This window comes from Nuphar pumila, chromosome 15, assembly GCF_984573655.1.
Source record: "Nuphar pumila chromosome 15, dmNupPumi1.hap1.1, whole genome shotgun sequence".
In the NCBI taxonomy this organism is placed as follows: Eukaryota; Viridiplantae; Streptophyta; class Magnoliopsida; order Nymphaeales; family Nymphaeaceae; genus Nuphar; species Nuphar pumila.
The window spans coordinates 68,976,732-68,997,894 of record NC_143263.1 but is presented as its reverse complement, the minus strand read 5'-3'; the positions used below and the strand labels follow the sequence as shown (position 1 = coordinate 68,997,894).

The following is a 21,163-nucleotide window of genomic DNA, read 5'->3' as shown; positions in this document are numbered from 1 at the left end:
TCATCGTAATGACTTTGTTCTTAGCTTAAACATGGTTAATCTGTTTCAGATGAGGCTGCATCTCGTGAAAGTTGGTTGTCTAGTTGTGCTTGATTTGATCCTGATTGAGTCCATGTTTTGATTGGCTTTTGTTAATCGAGCAATCTGTTTGTGAATTTTGTGGGTTTTTGAATTGTTGTGATCATACTAGGATCCTTCATTTTCCTGCATTTGTTGCTTGTGATCAGTTGATTGGTTTCTGCTAGGCGTCCATCTCGCTATTCCTGTATACGGGTGAACACACTTAAGTCTACATGCAAATCTGTGATTGAGAATCTAGCACCCTTGTTACACAGAACGGGAGCTGGGATGGATGGTGAGCATATAAACGGGAAGAATGCTGCTAGTGATTTCATTGTGAAAGAGAACTGTGAGAGTGTTTGTGAATAGATGCAAAGTAAGTTGTTGCTGGGATCATGTGGTGATGCGGTCACTAACTGTACAAGCTCGGGGAGGCTACATGTGTACCAGTGCACGGTGCCTGGTTTGGAGAATGTTGTAATTGTTGAGGGCTCGGGACCACATGAGATCAATTATGGCATCGAGGTTGATGGTAGGCCTCCTAAGGAGGTGATCGTGAGCCGTAAGTGTGCTGAGGCAGTTCTTCGAGGAGCTCATGTATGTGTCTCTATATGATTTCTTTATGTTGGTTGTGCATAATTTGTTTTATATGACAAGTAGTAGAATTTGCGTTAAATCTTCTCTGTGCTGATTGCAACATATCTTTGTTATTGCTATCATTCCTATATGATAAAATGGCCATTTAGTTAATTGAAGCCTATAAAACAGATGAACCTTTGGAGAACCGCTGCCCTTGATAGGATTTAAATGGTGGCATCTTCTTATGCGACATATTTTATGTAACCATTTTTCTTAAAGCCTAAGAAAATTACGTGTTCTCTGTTTTGTAGACAACAGTCCAAACTTTTTAGGGAAATTTTCAAATACCCACCAAAGTTTTTAGTGTAGTTCATGTGCACACCAAACTTTTGGGTGTTGTCAAATTCCCACCAAAGTTTTTGCCTAGGTTAAGCAAATAACTCCCAATTAGTAACTAGTAGTAACTTCTGTTATTTATCTATTAAAATGTCCATTATATCCATGCAGTTTTAGGATAAATCTTTCTCAAATAAAAAAGCCTGATTATTAGGAAACTAACCATGCACGTCTCTCTCTCTCTCTCTCTCTCTCTCTCTCTCTCTCTCTCTCTCTCTCTCTGCTTCCACCAAGGGTTAAGAGACTTTGGAAGCCTAATGTGTCATTCTTTTCTGTGGTCTAGAGACAGCCAACGGTGTTCTCTCTCATGCCCTTAAAACACTCCATCACTGACTTAACAGTTGAATTGTATATTTAGCAGCAGCAGCATCGCCATTGATGCGGCTCCTCTTAAATCTAGAGCCCCTAATCTTCATGTGCTGCATCAACCTTGTTTCTTCTTGGTACTTTTTTGTTGGTTTTTCAACTCCTGTTGTTGCTGCTACTGCATCACCGACCTCTTCCTGCATGTTTATTCTTGAAAGAGTTCCTGCAGTACATTGGACTCCATGGTTCCTTTAGCTTAAGGTTTTACATGAGATAACTGTATATTACACCGGCCCAGTTTGCTTTATTTTTCAATTCTTTTGTTTTAATTTGAAAGGCAAGTACTTTTGTTCAGTAACTTCAGTTCTATGAATGAACTTGTTGATAGTGATGCTAATTCAAGTAAAAGATCATGTTTCCCTTACTCTTCTGCTATAGGGTGATTCCTCGCCACCCACTTTCATCTGCGTAATAATTCTTCCAGCATTTGAATAAAACATTCCCCCCCACCACCACCACCACAAAAAAAAAAGAAAAAGAAAAAGATTCATTTAAAGGATGGATGACACTTTGACATGTGGGCATGGGCTACATGGTATCTTGAGGTGTCTATTTATCATGACAACGGTAGAAAAGGGTCTCCAATCTCCATTAAAATGTTTTCTTGACAATCTGTTTCATATAGGTTAGAATGGCCAAATCAGAGTTACCGTAAGCTTCTTAGGTAGGTGGGAAGCGTGCTTCCCAGAAACTTGCTTATGAAGCGCCATACTCCTCGCTTCCGAAACTTCATAGGAGTCTCAATTCCCCCACGCTTCTTCTATGCTCCCCACACACATGGTCTATGCTTCCTATATGTTTTTCTCACATTTTTTTCATGTTTTCATGTATTTCCTCTCATGCTTTCACTCATTTCCCTTGTACTTTCTCTAAATTAGTAACCATCATTGTTAGATTTTAACAAAAATTTAACTCTTTTACTGAAAAATCATGAAATATAAGAATGATCAATTTTATTTTAGTTTTTATTTGTTTCTTGTTTGATTCCTATTCAGTTACCATATTGCTTCATTTTTTATTCATACTTCACTTTCAAATTGATACTTTGCTTCCCGTTTCCTATAAATTTTAAAATGCCTCGCTTCTCGCTTTTACTTCCCGTATCGTTTCCCGCTTCCGCTACCTAGTTTGGCAACCTTGGGCCAAATCAAAGCTTAAATTGGTTTATATATGAGTACCATCACAATAGTTGCTGAAAAGTACTGACAAGATCCTTTAGCTATAAGGGCAAAATATTGCTTCTAGTCATGCATGTAGAAGAATCCAAATGTGTTTTTCAAAAGGGTAAAATAGTAATTCTAAGCCAAGAGTTGGTTTTGATTGCACTCCTAGAGTAAAAGGTAAATCATTAATTTTAATCAATCATGGAAAAAAAATTCTTCAATTGTTACAAGGGTAAATTAATAATTAAAAAACATGAGTAAGTGTTAACCCAACGGGGCACTTGAGTAATGGTGACAAACATTTGGTGGTAAATTGAAAACCCCCATAAGTTCGGTGTGCACGTGAATTAGACCCAAAAGTTTGGTGGGTATTTGAAAATTTTCCTACTTTTTATGGTTCTTATTGTTTAACTGTTCTTCTTTACTTACCTATTTTCTTGGAACTCAATATGGTACTGTGTAGCACTAGAGTAGCCATGTTCTTGATGTTAGAATATACGTTGATTTGACTTATTATGTCATGCTGCTAGCTCTGTTTGTAGGTTTATGTTCCTGGTGTGCTGGCTTGCAGCTCACATGTTGAGAAAGGAAACGTTGTCGCAGTTTCAGTTGCGCTTTACCCATGCGTCTCAAGGCATAAAGTCCCTTGCCTTGAGGCAAGGCACGCTTTTTGCGTCTTGAGGCGCGTTTTTAATAACACTGGATAAAAGTAAGTAAAAAATACTTCTCCAAGCTTTTTACACTTCCACACGATCACCCCTTCAAGGAAGATCACTTTCTTGCAAGAAACTTGTGTGGCACACTTCCCAATGCACCAAAAGAACTTGCTTCAACCAAGCTTTGATACCATGTAAGGAAATAGAACTTCAAAAGCAACTCCGAAGACAAGCTCAAAAAGGATCTTTTAATGAACACAAGAGTTCATTCAATACACTCACAAGAACCACAAAAAATACTCAAAAGAGTATATACACCAAGAAGGAAAAGAGGATAAATATATCATTCAAGTGGGGAAAACCCACTCCAAAAAGAATACATAATGCATGGGGTATGGCCCCATATTTATACATGAAAGGAAGGGGCTAGAAAGAGTCGTTGGACTCTCCAACAGCTCTGATAGAGTCGTTGGAGGGTCCAACAACTCTTACATGCTTTTGCTTTTTGACTTAGTCAAAAAACAAAAGTCTAAAGGATGTCCAAAGTTATTTGCTTTTTAACTTGGTCAAAAAGCATAAGCTTACACTAGTCCAAAAACCAAAAAAATAAAACTAACTAGTTGTCCTAATGTAACTAAACTAGAAAACAAATAAAAGATTACATATGCTGGGGTATTTACATATGAGATTGTCTATGAGATTACAACTTTTAACAGTATCATGATGTGAACTGACTTATCAATGATAAGTTTATTGTTTCTTCGGTATACGATTGTTGATGCTTAGATAATGAATGGGATCATATTTAAATGCATTATTAGTTGCCCTTTAAGGCTTTAACAGGTGACACAACCATCTTTAGTGATTCATGTAGTTTATTGCTTAGTTGGCAAACTCCGCAATCCGACTCGGGAATCGTCCGAGTCGGATCGGCTCTTCTAGCAGTTGGGCCACTGATCCAGTCCAAACCTGTTTTAACTAGGTTCAGGCTCGCCGAGTCAGTGCTGAATCGGACGATTCAAGTCTGTTTCAAACATACCTGTTATGACCCGATTCACCGAGTCTAACCGGTATGAGTACCAGTTCGTTCCAAGATGAACCGACCTTAAAATATGTCACGGGGCTCGAGTCCCTCGACTCTTCCCCTCCTTCCCCATTTTTCAGAAACCTTCTGGTACCTCCCCTCCATTTTCAGACACCATCGCCATTGTCGGTGACCACCGACAACAGGGTCTCTCTCTCTCTCTTTGAGAGCCGATGCACATTTTGGGTGTTTTTTACCTTATTGTGTACCATGTCTGTGTGTGTGCATTGTGTGAATCTTTTTTTATTTCTTTCATTTTGCTTTGTGGCTTGTTACATATGCAATTATGAAGCTTATCTATTTTTTTATGCAGATATTTTGTAGTTTTTGTCCTTTAATGCTTTGATTTTGGTGAATTTGCTGCTTGGACCTTGGATTTTGATTAGTTACATTCATATTGTAGAAAAACATAGTGTTATATTCAATATTTAAGGTATTATTAAAAAAAACACTAAAAAAATTTAGGTCCTAACCCGTCTGAGTTACCGAGTCGACCCGCTGACCCACGAGTCAAGGGTCGGGCGATCCAAGTCCGAGTCATGGGTTTGCCAACTATGGCTTATTGTCAACTTACTATTATTGCCTATCTATACACGTGCATGTGTGTCAATGCACAAATGCAAAAGGAGGCATGTGAGTGCTTGTCAAAATAAGAATAAGAAGCTTATGTCCACCAACAGGCCCTGAAGAGGCTCACTACCTAGATAACATGTTAGTGCTTTTATAGGTGATTTGGTCTTCTTTTATATGAATGATTTTATATTGACATGCCCATCTGACAAATATAAATGTGAAAATTTTTAAAACAAAAAATATAAATATAAATTGAATTAGTAAAACTTCATTGAAAATTGCACTCAATTCTATAATGAACTCTTAACAATTTATTATATTTACAGTGTCACGATCTTTTCTCATGTCAAATATTTATCTATTTAGCAATATTTTGTAGACTCCTTGATGATTGCTGCTTTTAGGCATCTCTTTCTCCTCCCATGCTCTCAATCTTGGTCCTCCTCTTTCCTGGATGGGTTTGTGTTTTTGACAAATCTAGATAACTCCTTTTACCCTTTTTTGCTTGCAAGTACATGAAAGTCCATTAGGAATATTTTGAATCTTTTGACTAGGTCTTTTCCTTTAATGATTGTTCTATTGTTAGGCTGTCACATGGATATGGCCATTTTTATGAAGTTTTCAATATAGCTAGTATATAATGGGGCATGATACAGTGGCCAAATAGGAGTTTTTTTTATGGATACATAATTTCTTATTGTCATTCAACACTTTTTTGCCCTAATTTTTTTATTGTAGAATTTTAAATTTATTTTCCTTTTCCCTTTGCCAAATGAGACGTTAAAAAGTTGTTTGTGATGTGATGGTGTAGTCTAATTGACTGATTGTTGCAGTTTTAAAAGAAGAATCAAGTCAAAGAATTTACACCAACAAAGCTGAAGTAAGGAAGCATCTCAGAAGATTGAGAAATGGTCCAGGGAGAAATCACTGCAAGGGTGGCAGGGTCGAAGTATCCAAAGGATTTAGTCCCAATAGCTTTGATCGTGTTCTTCTTGATGCTCCATGTTCTGCTCTAGGTTTGCGTCCCCGACTTTTTGCTGGAGAAGTATAATTCTATTTGACACTTACACATTGAGCACTTATTTTGTGGCATAATGTTTTGTAATGTTGCTCGTGTAATGGGAAATTATTTTTTTGTAATCCAGTAATGTTCATGTTCTTCATTTATCTTGTTTGATATGTATTCTTTTGTGAAGAAAATTTTCACTGAACTTCCTAGATCTATATGGTTATTTTTATTTAAGCACATGCGTATTTATCTGCTAACTTTTGTGTAGTGGATGTTTAATTTTACAATCATCAACTTTATCCTTAAATTTTTTCTCTGTTGGTTCTGAAGTGCTGAAGCACTTCTCTTATACACAAGAGATAGATAGGGATTCAATTGAAAATAAAGAAAAAATATAGAAAATATAGGAAAATATGACATGCAATATATATAGGGTTTATATTTGGAAGTGTTGTTAGAGGCAAACACCTCAGTACTTGAAGCGTACGCTTCAGAGGCGAAGCACAAGCTCAAGGAACCGAGGTGCTGTAGGGAGGCGTTTGTAGGCTCGAAGCGCACGATTCACATGGGTAAAGCGCACGCCTCTCGTCGAGGCGCGCTTCGCTTCTAAGGCGTATGCACTCAAACCCCTGTCGCTCAAACTCCTGTCGATCAAAACCTTGTCGCCCAGCGATCAAGAACTATCGAAACCTGTCGATCAAACCCCATCGCTCAAACCCTTGGAGGCCAAAACCTATGGAATCCTACGGCTTGGCGATCTTCCTTCAGGTATGGGAGTCGTCCTTCTCCGTGATTGAGGGTTTTGAGGAAGGTGGTAAAGATATCAGGTGGATATAGGGGAAGGTAAGAGGGATTTGAGAAAGATGGTTCGCAGGCAACTAGGTTTGATAAGGGTGACAGTGGTTTGGTGATGGAGGAGCAATAGTGGGCAGAGAGGGTGCAACGAGAAACTTGGGAAAAAAGGGTTTCTCTCTCTCTGGCAGGTGTCTCCGGTAATGGTGGTCCGTGGAGGAAGTCTGGCGTGAGCCTTCGATAGTGGATCTCTCTCTTCGGCGAGGGACGATCTCTGGCAGAGGTCTCTCTCCGACGATGGTGGCTTCGGCCCGGAGAGAGAGAGAGAGAGAGAGAGAGAGAGAGAGAGAGAGCAACGGGCAGGACATTCTTTCATTTTCTTGCGCTCTCCCTCGTTACCGTTAAGCTTTCCTTTGTACTGTTGGGTGACACCGCCTCGCCCGATCACTTTCCCAAGTGGGGTGTAAGTGGGTCGGATCCAAATTAGATATCAGATCCAACAGAAGCTACTTCCAGCAAATATAATACTTAAAATATGCACATTCTACAGGTGAGTCCATACTCGGATCCGAGTAGGAAGTGTTGATATCAGATTCAAATTCGGATAGATCTGATATTTCTTCAGAAAGACCATACTTGGATCCGATAAGGATTACATAAACCAAATCAGATAAAATAATATTTTTTTACATTGAAAATTGTGGATGGACCTCAGGATGGATCTGATTTTGGTATAAAATTTCATAAACCATATTGGACTTCATGGGTCTGACTCGAATAGTTAATCGGACTCCTTTCTTTGTTACCAAACCTTGACCTTATCAAAGTCAGTACGAGTCCAAATCGGGTCATACTCAACCCATAGCATGGTCAAAATAGTAAGAATCAGCTAATTGACTATTGAATTATGATTTTTCAAAGTAAAATACGATTTTATAAGGGTTGAAACTTTGTTACATTATAAGATGTTGCTTTGACCCTTGTAAAAACTTACATACATGTTGGAATAACAAGATCCAAGATTTTTATCATGGTCTAGTTTTGTACAATAGTTGAGGAATTAACTTATTTTATATTAATTATGCATTTTAACTCTATTATTACAATAAAAAATTTGTGCATAGAAGGTATTTCTAGAACAGGTCGATTTGGAGATGGCCCCACATGTATTCAATATGATTTCATGATTGTAGATATAACTTGTTTTATCTTGCACTATGAGTCTAACTTAATTGTTGTTTACATGTGCATGCATATAAGAAAATGAATAATACGAGTTAATTACAAGAAAATAGTATTTATTTTATATTGTCGTTTATTAGTAGTTCTTATTTAAAATTTTCATTATTTTATTAATATTATATTTTTTATTATTTTGATCATGAAGCTTACGCTTCAATGCCTCGAGGCTTATGCCTCGCTTCATAACAGGCTCAACGCCTCGCTTCGCCTTATCGCATTTAACAACCTTGATATTTGGTACAAACGATTGTACCTACAATCTAGTTTGAATCTCACATTGCCTGTTGTTTTCGATTTAGTAGAAATCGACTCATGGATTATGTTTTTTCGACGAAAAACATGTTTTTATGAGTCGGAAAAAAAATCGATGCCTTCATGGTTCATAGTCATTGATTTTTAGATCACTGAAAAAACCTTGTATACAGGTCGGATTCCGGCGATCCAAAAGCCAGTTCCCACTAAACAAAACATGTAAATCACCATCAATGGTGTTAAATGTGAAAAAAACCAAACAAGGTGGTTCCACCCCATTTGCTAGGTTGTTTGCAGATACAAACGATTATAGCAGATCTTAACTCTCTCTCTCTCTCTCTCTATATATATATATATATATATATATATATATATATATATATATATATATATATATATATATATGGCAAGTCCTGTAAGCACCCATTTTTCATAACTTCATGGCCTTTAGCGGATATTAACAAGTAGTAGTCCACATATGTAAGGGGGAGGGTGGGTAGTTTACTTCCTTTAAGGAAGGTTAGAGAGAGTGGCCCTCTATGTCAACATTGACACAAACATGGGCTATGTAAGATGGGTGCTTTTGCACCCGCAAAACAACCATGTGGACTGTAATGAAATAAGCGGAAGTAACCAAGAATGCTAAAGCATTCACTATGTCCCACACGGACAAGTGCAACAAGCACAAGAGAGAAAATCCACTAAGGGATATACAAAGGGCCTTATAAAAAGGCTACACACATGAAAAATAATATCACTATTATTGAAGAGGAGCTCTCAAGAGCAATACAATATACATGGGGGGTTCCCCCTATTTATAAGAAGAGGAGACCAAAGGGGCTCCCAATAGAGTCGTTGGGAGCCCCCAACGGTCACATATGTGACCGTTGGGGGCCCCAACGACTCCATTGTGGGGCCCCTTTTCGGTATCCAAAAAATACAAAAATAAAATTAAAAAGAAAAATAAAAAATAGTGAAATACGAGAAACAAAATAAGTACCCCTATGGGGTACTTTGTGAAATGACCATAATACCCCTATCGGGTATTATGGTATTATTACATATGTTTTAACACCCCCCCTCAAACTTTACGGGGGAATGACCGAAAGTTTGCCAAGGAGGAACAAGAAGCGAGGAGCAGGCAGGGCTTTGGTGAAGAAGTCGGCAAGTTGATATTCTGAAGTGACATATGGCAGTGTTACTGTCCCACGAAGATATTCATCACGTACATAATGACAGTCCATTTCAATATGTTTCGTCCTCTCATGGAAAGTGTGGTTGCTGGCAATGTAGATAGCACTTTTGTTGTCGCAACAAAGCTTCGAAGCCCCGGTAATTTCGACTCCCATATCTTGAAGAAGACTTCGAAGCCACACCAGCTCCATTGTAGTGGTTGCCATAGCCCTGTATTCTGCTTCAGTAGAAGACAATGAGACTTTCTGCTGTTTCTTGCACCTCCAAGCAATTAGCGAATCTCCTAGGAACACACAAAAGCCAGTAGTTGAGATTCGATCATTTGGGTTTCCTCCCCAGTCAGCATCAGTATAAGCTAGTAAATCTAAGGAAGAGATTGATGATAGGAATAGCCCTTTAGTCAAAGTATTTTTAATATATCGAATGATCCGGAGCACAGCACTCATATGCACAGATGTAGGAGCATGCTGAAATTGGCTTGCAGAGTGCACAGCATGAGCAATATCGGGTCTGGTGATAGTCAGATAGGTGAGGGAGCCTATGAGTTGCCTGTAGGGCGTAGGATCGTCCAGCAGAACTCCATCCTCCAGTCGTAGTTTAGCATTGATAACCTCGGGAGTCTCCACCTTTTTATCATCTGAAATCCCAGATTTGGAACATATGTCGGCAGCAAGCTTCATCTGTGACAGTATATACCCTCGAGGAGAGTATGCAACTTCTATACCAAGAAAGTACCTGAGAAAACCCAGATCAGACATATCAAAATTATGTTTTAACATATTTTTAACTTTAAGAATACCGCTTTCATCATTGCCAGTGATGATCATATCATCAACATAAAGCAGAAGGATGATGATACTATTACATGCATTTTTAACAAAAAGAGCAGTGTCAGTATAACATGAGCGAAATCCCAATTGTAACATGATAGCACTAAATCTATCATACCAAGCCTTAGGGGCTTGTTTAAGACCATATAAGGCTTTTAATAACCGAAGGGTTTGACCTTGGTTAACACTGATTCCCGGCGGAGGGTCCATATATACTTCTTCATTCAACTGACCATTAAGAAAGGCATTTTTAACATCTAATTGGAATATAAGCCATTTCTTGGATGATGCTACCGCAATTAAAGTTCTAACGCTTGTCATGCGAGCCACGGGAGCAAAAGTCTCCTCATAATCGATGCCATATTCTTGTGAGTATCCCTTAGCAACTAATCTAGCTTTATAGCGTTCTAGGGAACCATCACTTTTTGTTTTGACTTTGTAGACCCATCGACATCCTATAGCTTTCTTATTTGGAGGAAGGTGAACTATTTCCCAAGTTTTAGCTTTATTTAAAGCATCTAGTTCAACTTTCATTGCTTCAACCCAATGAGGTATACTTTTTGCTTGATTATAATGGGAGGGTTCATAGTAAGAATGCAAGGCTATTAGACAAGCTCTATATTTAGGTGAAAGAGTTTCATATGAGACAAACCTATTAGGTGGAATTGATTCTCTAGAAGAACGCCTAAGGGAGGTTTCTTCTAGGGGTTCATTAAGCCGCAAGAATTTTTCTAAAGCACTAATAGGTTGGGCTTCCTCACGCCGAGTGTATACTTGGAGATTATCACCATTAGTTGGTGATACATCATCATCATGAGAATCATGAGTATTTTCTAAAATTTCCGGATGACTCAAAGAGTCATCATTTGAATCTTCTAAAAGATCATTGATAAACATATAATCAATTTCATTTGATTTTTCCAATATGTCAAATCCATTTTCATCTTCTAAAAAGGTTACATCTTTGGAGACAAATAACTTATTGTTTTTATGATCAAAGCATCTATAGCCTTTTTGATTTTCACCATATCCTAAAAATACACATTCTATTGCTTTAGGTGACAATTTATCTCTTTTATGTAAAAGAACAAAGCATTTACACCAAAAAATCCGAAGACGATTGTAGTCGGGTGTCATATTAAAAAGTTTTTCATAAGGAGAGATATTATTCAATTTTGAAGATGGCATCCTATTGATTAAATAGGTGGAGGTTAACACGGCTTCGGCCCAAAAATTTTTAGGAATATTTTTAGAAATGAGTAAGGATCTAGTGGTTTCCAAAATATGCCTATGTTTTCTTTCCGCTAGACCGTTTTGTTGAGGAGTTCTTGGGCAAGATTTTTGATGACAAATGCCATGTTGTTTTAGATATGCTTGAAAATCATTTGATAAGTACTCTCCACCCGAATCGGATCTAAGAATGGATATTTGACTTTGAAATTGATTTTGAATTTTTGCATGGAATTCTTTAAAGAAGTTAAAAACTTCCGATTTAAAGTTAAGAAAATAAATCCATACATATCTAGTATAATCATCAATAAAAGTAACATAATATGAATAACCACCTTTAGATAGAACCGGAGATGCCCCCCAAACATCGGAATGCACCAATTCAAAAGGTCTTGTTGTCACAAAGGATCTAATAGGAAAAGGAGTAGACTTCATTTTGCCAAAAATGCAATCTTTGCAATTGATATCTTTTTCTTTACAAAACTTGTGTCCAAAAGGAAAAAGATACATTTTAGAGTAACTTGGATGTCCAAGCCTTTTATGCCAAGTTTCAATATTTTTGTCTTGGACATAAGTACAAAATGAGGTATTTGGAAGTATTAAATTATCCATAAAATAAAGGTCTCCCTTCCTATGGCCTTGCCCAATCCGCTTCCCGGACCGGAGATCCTGCACAAAGCACCCTTGGGATGAGAAAGATATTTCACATCCATGGTCGGCTATTTGAGAAACGGAAAAGAGGTTAAGATTTAATTTTGGAACTATTCTAACTTTTGGAACAAGGAAATTTTGAACATTTTTAGAATCAAGAGTTCCAACACAATTTATTTTGAGAAAAGTTCCATCGGCCGTAGAGACACAAGACATTTTTGAATTGGTGTGCACATTGGTTAATGCATTTTCATGAGGGGTCATGTGAAAAGAAGCTCCGGAATCTAAAATCCAAGAGTACGTACCGGGAGGTGATGATGAGGCAATGGCGGCACCGGAGGTGGAAGAAGTGACCTTTAAAATTTGTTGAAGAGCCAAGGAGATTTGTCCAAGAGTGTCTTTGAGATCCCCGTTCTTGCCGTCATCTTCTTTGGTGGTGGATTCTTCAACGGAAGCCACCTTTGGCTTGAATGCCCCATTTAGCTTTGGGCAAACGGGTTTAATATGTCCCGGCTCATAACAATGGTGACATATAATCATTTTTCTTCCACCACTCCCTTGCTTACCAAAATGAGGTGGTTTGTATGTTTTAACATGATTGCCGGGTTTAGATACGGCAAGCACTTCCTCTATGCTTTTTCCCATGCTATGCCTAGTCTCTTCTTGAGTAATCTCGGCAATAGCTTCTTCTAAGGGAGGAAACGTGGATCTATGGAGAAGTGAGGATCTCACTTGTTCAAATTCGGGACGAAGCCCAAATAAAAATTGAAACAATCTATCTTGTTCCATTTGTTTTTGTCTTATAACCACATCCTCCATAGATACCCATTTAGGCTCTAAAAGAGCCAATTCATCCCACAAAGGATTTAGAGTACTATAGTAATCTTGTATGCTCATGTCACCTTGTTTTGTGGTTCTTACTTTTTCTTGCAAGAAATAAGCTCTTGCAAGATCCTTTTGGGTAAACATACCCTTCATAAAAAACCAAACTTCATTTGCCCGGCGGAATTTTGCAATATTTGCACATACCTTAAGTTCGACATTATTCATAAACCATGCTAGGATTTTTGCATGGTTGCTCTCCCAATCTTCCATTTGATGATTATAATCTTCAATGGCCTTGAGACGAGCATCGCCTTCAAGTGATTTCTCTTGATCTCCTTCCATCTTTGTGAGCTTAAGTTGGGGTTCCGGAACGGTTCCCATTACATAACCCCAAAGCTTCTTGCCTTTGAGATTATTCTCCATTGCGGATGCCCACATCATGTAATTTTTTCCATTGAGTTTGAATGATAGATCGATCTTGACTTCCATTGCTACACAAGGAAGATGTGAGAAAGAAAGGAAGTAGAGAGAGACAAGATTTTACCTTTAGAAGATCTTATGGCTCTGATACCATGTAATGAAATAAGCGGAAGTAACCAAGAATGCTAAAGCATTCACTATGTCCCACACGGACAAGTGCAACAAGCACAAGAGAGAAAATCCACTAAGGGATATACAAAGGGCCTTATAAAAAGGCTACACACATGAAAAATAATATCACTATTATTGAAGAGGAGCTCTCAAGAGCAATACAATATACATGGGGGGTTCCCCCTATTTATAAGAAGAGGAGACCAAAGGGGCTCCCAATAGAGTCGTTGGGAGCCCCCAACGGTCACATATGTGACCGTTGGGGGCCCCAACGACTCCATTGTGGGGCCCCTTTTCGGTATCCAAAAAATACAAAAATAAAATTAAAAAGAAAAATAAAAAATAGTGAAATACGAGAAACAAAATAAGTACCCCTATGGGGTACTTTGTGAAATGACCATAATACCCCTATCGGGTATTATGGTATTATTACATATGTTTTAACAGTGGACATGGTGCAACATGGGTGTGGATGTGGGTGCAGTCGCTTGTGGCCAACCTGCACCCAACCATTTTGGTCCAATTTCGGACTTGATCAATGGTGACCAAGTCCAAAATTGTCCAAGTTAAAATAAAAACTTAAAACCAATGTTGTCAGTATTGGCCTGTATCGGCCGATACGTATCGTACCAGCAGAAAATTGATATGATAAATAAATATAAAAATGCTTAAAATTAATTTTAATATTATTTTAATAGTTTTAACACATGTCACGTTATGATTGACACGGAATATTTTTTCAATTATTTTTTAGCTGATTCACAATGATTCACTTGAGAATTGGTATCGGCCACTTTACCTAAATCATTGGCCAAATGATTCGGGGCCGATAGCGATACTGATAACATTGCTTAAAACTAATAATTAAATAGTTGTAAATGTATTATAATTATTTATAGGGTATATATTTAATACAGTGATTGTAGGTGCAATCTAGTTGGAATCTCATGATGGAAGTTATTTTGACTCAATCTAACCTCGTTGATGTGTTCAAAATGCTCAATTTAGTTGGCAACAACCCTTGAATCATGTTTTTTGGATGAAAAAACATGTTCTTTTTATTCAAGAAAAATCAGTGCATTTACAACCAACCATTTTTTGCATTGCTAAAACAACCTGTATGCAGGTCAGATTCTGGTGATTCAAAAGCTGGTTCCCACTAAAACCAGCATGTAGATCACATCCATGGGGTAATTTGGAGCAAAGAACGAAAAAAAATGAAGTTTGTTAAGTCGTTTGTATAAACAATCTAGTTGGGATCTCATGATGCAAGCCATTTTGACTCAATCTGAGATCATAGATGTGTTCAGCATGGTCAATTTGTTAGACTTGACCCTTGAACTGTGTTTTTTTCTGATGAAAAAGTATGATTTTTTGAGGTGTTTATGGCCGTTGATTTTTAGATCACCAGAAAAACCGACTCACACATTAGAATCCGGTGATACAAATGTCAATCCTCACAAGACAGACCATGTAAATCATGTCTACAGGATCAAATATACCAAAAAGAAACAAAAAAATAAAAAGGGTTTGCTAAGTCTTTTGTACATACAAATGATTGTAGCAAATCTTTTCCCCCATATATATATATATATATATATAGAGAGAGAGAGAGAGAGAACGGTAAAAACCCAACGAATGGGTTTGTGTTTGATGATAAGGTGTTCAAAGATACTTATATATCCTCACTCAAGTTTGCCCTTTGCACCTGCGTCTGCACTTAGCACGAGGGTTTTGTAAAATCTATGTTACACAGTTAACTTTGGTCATTCTGAAATATATATTTACACAATTATTAATGAATCATTTTCTATCGTATTCCTTATGCATTATTTATCACTGCCATTTGAAGTAGCACACAGCCTCTGATGTGCATTCTACGTGGCAATGAATGACTAGACCTAGTTTACTAGGAATTGTAAATTGTCCCAATTGGTTTTGAACAAAATGCATGGGATCTTAGTATTGATTAATAACTATTGCATCTAGATAATTCCAGCGTTTTGGAGTTTTATTTATGTGTGGAGTTTTTTGGCCTACTTTCTTAGATGGATCTTTCCCCCTCTTTCTCTACTTTCTGTTGATGACACATTATTTATTTACAGGAGACATTAGAATCACTAAGAAACCATGGGAAGTACCAAAGAAGGATGTTTGACCAAGCCATTCAGCTGGTTCGACCTGGCGAAGTTATTGTATACTCGACGTAAGTTGAGTTTCTAATGGGATTCTCATTGATGCTTTTCTCTTTCCTCTTTCTCTTTGAAAGATTTGCACTGCACTAAATACGATTATATTGACCTGGTCAAATACGTTTGATGGAGATATGCATGTTAAGGTGGAATGAATGATGAATATGTTTACCAGAGAAAGTTTAGGGCCGAGTATTGATTAAAGAGAAAATTAACTAATACTCTTTATGTTTGTTTATACATCTTCTATGGAAATTATAACATGTTTGTAGATTATAACATGTTTGTACAATGGACTGACTATATATAGAAGTTAAAGGAAATCACGTATTGTGATTAAGAGTGTGAGAGACAACAGAAGCCACATTGATAGAATTTTGAGCTGGCCTAGACCAAAATGCTCTAAGTATAGAACTGACAGGGTTACAGCTCTAGAGCTATTAACTGTTTCATTTTTTCTAGATGTCTAGGACATGATTTTTTCATGGTTTGTTTCAAAAAGACAAACAGGAATTTGCTTGCTTGTGTATTCACCAGTACCACGAAAACCAGAGCGTTCACCTGTATGGCAAAAGCCATAGCATAGAGCTATGGTACTTGTGGAGAATTCCACTTGTGCATAAGCATAGAAAATGACGTGAGATGCCAAAATGTTCGTGGGCTATTGCATAAGGGTATTTGTGGTAAAGCTGAACAGATGCCTGGATATTTGAAAGGTGAGAAGAAAATGTTGAAAAATTTAACTGCTTATTTTAATATATAAGAAAAAGCAATGTGATTATATTGTGCAAGTTTGCAGCTTCCAAAATGTTTAAATTTTAAATATTTCTACAAAACTTTGACTTGACTTAAACAACTTAAGTAGGAACCTGACCTAAGCACTGAAATTATGGTGGTGAAAATATTTAAAATAACATAAAATCTCAAGTAAGATAACTGGGATGCCCTCTCTTAAGTACAGCTCGAGGAAGTTATGGTATTTGAATGAATAAGAGAAATATTGAAGGAGCATAACTACTTAGACTGAAAGATGATATGATATGGTTACATTTATCAACTTTTTAGACCTCTTATTGTTTAAGAAATTCCAGAAATTTCTGGTGTGGTTGAGGGCACTTCAGTCTGTGCAGCCCTGTGATATAAGTGCTGAAGTCCAAAGTCATGAAATATTTAGAATAACAAGAGTTTATCCAAGATGTAGAGCTCATAATTCTTTTCCTAGTCCCAGTATGCCTCCCTGAGTGTCCATCTTGTATCAATAGGAGAAATAAGATCCTTATTAGCATGTTACTCAGCCCATAGAAAGTGGTTAAGTGCATTATAAAATGTGTGCTATTTAGTTAACCAGATGGATGATAAATATTAGTGATTCAACTGAAATGCACACTTTTTCTTCCTTGACAGTCTAGTAAGTCAACATTCAGTTGCTAGGTTGCTTATTTGCTACAGATCAAGTATGGTAATTATTGATGATGACAGCTGATTGTAAGGATGAGGAACTTTTATAACGTGAATGATAAAAGATAGGGCAGGATTTCCGTCTAAAGTATTAGATGCCTCAGATAACAAGCTTGTTCTTTATTTGAACATAGTTATTTTTATGTTCTCAAATACCTTACGGTAATTACAATATATTTAGACAAAATCTCTCTCTCACACACACATTTTTTATGTTTCTTAGAATATTGTTAGCATGTTACTTTTTAAGAGAAATAAAAACTTTAAAAGAGTGTAACTGGTGCCAATTTCTCATTCATTCAGGTGTACAATCAATCCTGGAGAAAATGAGGCATTAGTACGTTATGCTTTGGATACATACAAGTCCCTTTCCCTGATGCCTCAGGTACGTTTTTATGACAATGTTATTGTATTTCACAATGGTAATCATTGTGAAGTCATATAGTTACACGGAATAGATAAAGTTGAACTAATGGTATGTTGATGTCTTGTACCTTTTTGGTGATCCAATGTAAGCTTTAAACCATGGTTGTACGATTTATGATTTTGTGCTATCTTTTGTAAAAAGAGAAGCGTAACCATGTACCCTGCTAAAAAAGCCACAACCAGACCAAATAACTAGCATACTCTGCACAGAGTTGCATGCTTACACACACCTACACACTACTGCTACTACTACCCTGCTCATGACAATTAGCTTTCAATTAATCCAATATTAGCACTCAGTTTTCAGGGTGAGTTGAAGAACTTTCTCCAATAAAATTTTATTAACTTGTATGATTTAATATTGAATACAAGATTTATTCAAAGAATTTGCCTTGAAGTTATAAAATTTATTAGAAATCTGCCATTTGTGGATGTTATTTTAAAGGATCACCAGCTTTTGGCAATTTAAGTTCTTAACCATGTACATTTATTGTCTGTATTTCCAGAACCCACATATTGGAGTCCCAGGTATTGTTGGTCGTTGTGAACCATTTGATGGGGAGTATGTTGAGTAAGCTCTTTGGTCTGAATGACTTTAATTTAGCTTGAGAAATGCCATCTCTTTTCCATTTTGTTCTTTTTGCTTTTAATTTGTATATAATTTCTCCATTTTAGAACTTGACAGCCGTATATGGTTCATTGTTTGATAGTATAGCTGATCCTTCTATGAGAAGCACAAATTTTGAATGACTTAATATAATAAGGTAGTGTTGAGATTACAGGAATGCTTTGATAGCTCGTTACCATGATTTTGATATATGCTATGTTAGGGTACAAGTAAGCTAGCTTCTTTAATAATGTGACAGTTGCAGAATTTGATGTAGGTTTATGGTTTTTTTTATTTGTGATCTGCAAAACCAAGACTTGATTGAACTTCGGTGTGTGACTGCAATACACATGGAGCCAATCTGGCTCATGTATGACTGCAATATGCGTGGAACCAATCATTTACTCATTTTCTCGCAAAATTTTTGCAATAAATTCATATTTCTTGCGAGATTTGTCACAATGATTGGGTGTGCCCAAAATAGGATAGTCTCTTATTATAAACAATCATTTTTAAAAAATCTAAAATTTAAAAAAAAAAACAAGAAAATTCTAAAAAAATCATAGCACAAGAAAAAATGATGAATTGCATAGGACAAACCATAATATCCCATATCAAACAATTATAAGCTGCATAAGACATCAAACAACCAATAATCAAGATAATATGTTATGAATGGCATGCATATGTTGCAATAAAAATGTAAACTATAAAATAATATGCATATTAAACAATTAAACAACGCTGACAAGTTACAAGATTCATGATAGTGCATGTTCATAAACAAAGAATAAAATCACAGTGTTTTTCAATACATAGAAATTTTACATAACCAAGTTTTTTTAATAAAAAATGAAGTAGATAATGTCAATCATAATTGCTATCATCATCATCGTCTTCTTGCAAGGATCACCCTCAAATCACTCTCGAGCTCTTTAGGAATGAGTATGAATTGTCCCCAAGAGACCTTGCATGTTTATAAAAAAAATCAAAATTGGTGCAACTTAAACTGCACTAATTGTGTATCATAAGATACACTCTGTATCTGGGTGTATCGTAAGATACACCCGTATCGAGATACAGGTGTGTTTAATATCAGAAAACCTAATAGATGTGATATGTATCGTATGATACACTATGGTACTTGCAACATTACTTCTAGCCAGTGGTGGACTTGAAGCATGGAGGCAGGTAGAGGAAGACACGGATTACCTTGGTGGCTTACATATGAGATATGTTTAAAAGTAATAAAGCTTCACTAGATGACTAGTTTATGGCCACATATGTGCATAAGAAACATGATTTCAATCTTGCAGGGTTTTCTTGTACATGTTCACACGGCATTAGTTTGTATTTATGTTCTTATGAGCTTGTAATATGCACTGGTGCATTGAAACTGAGTACCAATTCAAGTGTGGACGAAAGTAGTCACTTTAAAACCCCTTACGTTACATGATATATTTAGTTACTTCCATCATATGCCTCATATGTACAATTGTAATTATTCTATGACCTAACATAGATAAAAATGTTTATTACAGCTAAAACTGCAATACAAATGAAAGTAAGACAACAAATTCATGTTAAACACTTTTAATTTGCTTTAGGATTTCCAATTTTCCACAGGTGATCTTTTTGAATGATCATTATATAATTTGATGTAGGAATCTTTGAGATACTGTTAACATCAAATATTCCTGAAATTTTTGGCAGGCTGGATCGAGAAAACTTCTATTGCTTTTGAGCGTTTTCTCTTCAGATTATTTTCAGTTAACATAAGGCTTGATTTATCACTGATATATATAATTTCTCAGGGAATGGCTGCGACCTGGTGAAGAAAAGCTGGTTCAGAGATTTGATCCTTCTTCCCCACTTGACACCATTGGCTTCTTCATTGCAAGGTTCTGTGTCAGCCAGAAATAAATCTACTGTGCTTACAGTTTTGTCGTAATTTTTGTAGGAACCTGGCCCCCATTTTCCACCTTTATGGGTCATATTTGCTCGAGTATACAGTTGTTTTTCAGTTGGTGGTGTAATTATCTACAGCTTGATGTTCATTCTTGTTTTGATTAGCGTCTTCCACTAACGTTTTCAACAACATTCTTTGTCTCTCATCTGATTCCAAGCTGCTGAACCACGCGACTCAATTGTTGCTTCATTTTTGGATGAACTATTTTGCCCCTGTAAAGAACAACATTTAAGGCACTGATGATATCTTGTCAATAAAGCCAAGAATTCCGAAAGCCCTGCTTGACCCAACTGGAAAATGGGCGGCATCAAACTCCAGGATTGTCTTCATCTGAGAGAGAGAGAGAGAGAGAGAGAGCTTGAATAAGTGGTTAGTGGTGCGGGTGTACAATTCATTGTGGCAAATGCTGGCTGGCTCAACAGTTGCATCTGATCTACATCCTACGCCTAAACAATATGATAGTGTATACATTTTTTGGTAAAAAAGAAAGAAAGTTGATTCAGGCCGATTTACAATTAAATCTGTGAAACCGATTCCATTCGATTTTCACAGCAATGTAACCGATATGCTTTGTTTTGGTAACACAATATTTTCGGTGAATAAGTAACAGAATATTTAGTTAAAAGGAAATAATGAAAGGTGACAAGAAAAGATTGACAACTAACCTGTTGAATCAAAATCACGAAAGGTTGACACCAAGAAAGGATGGGACGAGATGTTCCTCATCCTGCAAAACTCTTGAGGTTGCGACGCCCTGAAACGACTTCGCCCGTAAGATGCCAATCTTTTCAATGTCTAATCCAATCAGGTAAATCCGATACCGTTCGGTGCCTCGCGGTAGATACTTGGTGTGTGTTAGCTGAAGGGCCATCCATTGAGAAAAGGCCTCCCTTTCAAAATTTTAAGGTCACTTTTTTGGTTTTCTTGATGTGATATTCAAATGTTCATGGTACTGCTTAAGCCGTACGTGGTAAAGGGGGTTGTCTGTATTTTTGTGCTTCAGGTTGATGTCACCAGC

The 21,163-nt window shown here is 36.9% G+C and overlaps 1 protein-coding gene across 1 annotated transcript; it reads left to right on the top strand.

Moving 5' to 3' along the window:
- The first annotated feature begins 486 nt into the window (after positions 1-486).
- LOC149815535 (rRNA (cytosine-C(5))-methyltransferase NOP2C-like) lies at positions 487-20,419 on the top strand. The gene is made up of 6 exons (XM_089988715.1): positions 487-657; positions 5,711-5,893; positions 15,599-15,699; positions 17,447-17,528; positions 18,076-18,140; positions 19,991-20,419. Exons 3-6 carry the CDS (start codon positions 15,644-15,646, stop codon positions 20,097-20,099), a joined length of 312 nt encoding a protein of 103 aa, XP_089844841.1. The 5' UTR covers positions 487-657; positions 5,711-5,893; positions 15,599-15,643; the 3' UTR covers positions 20,100-20,419.
- The last annotated feature ends 744 nt before the right edge of the window (positions 20,420-21,163 follow it).

Coding starts and splice junctions, on each gene's coding strand:
- LOC149815535 (XM_089988715.1), top strand. CDS start 15,644: ATGTTTGACCAAGCCATTCAGCTGGTTCGACCTGGCGAAGTTATTGTA. Junction 15,700..17,446: donor GAAGTTATTGTATACTCGAC/GTAAGTTGAGTT, acceptor TCATTCATTCAG/GTGTACAATCAATCCTGGAG. Junction 18,141..19,990: donor TTTGATGGGGAGTATGTTGA/GTAAGCTCTTTG, acceptor ATAATTTCTCAG/GGAATGGCTGCGACCTGGTG.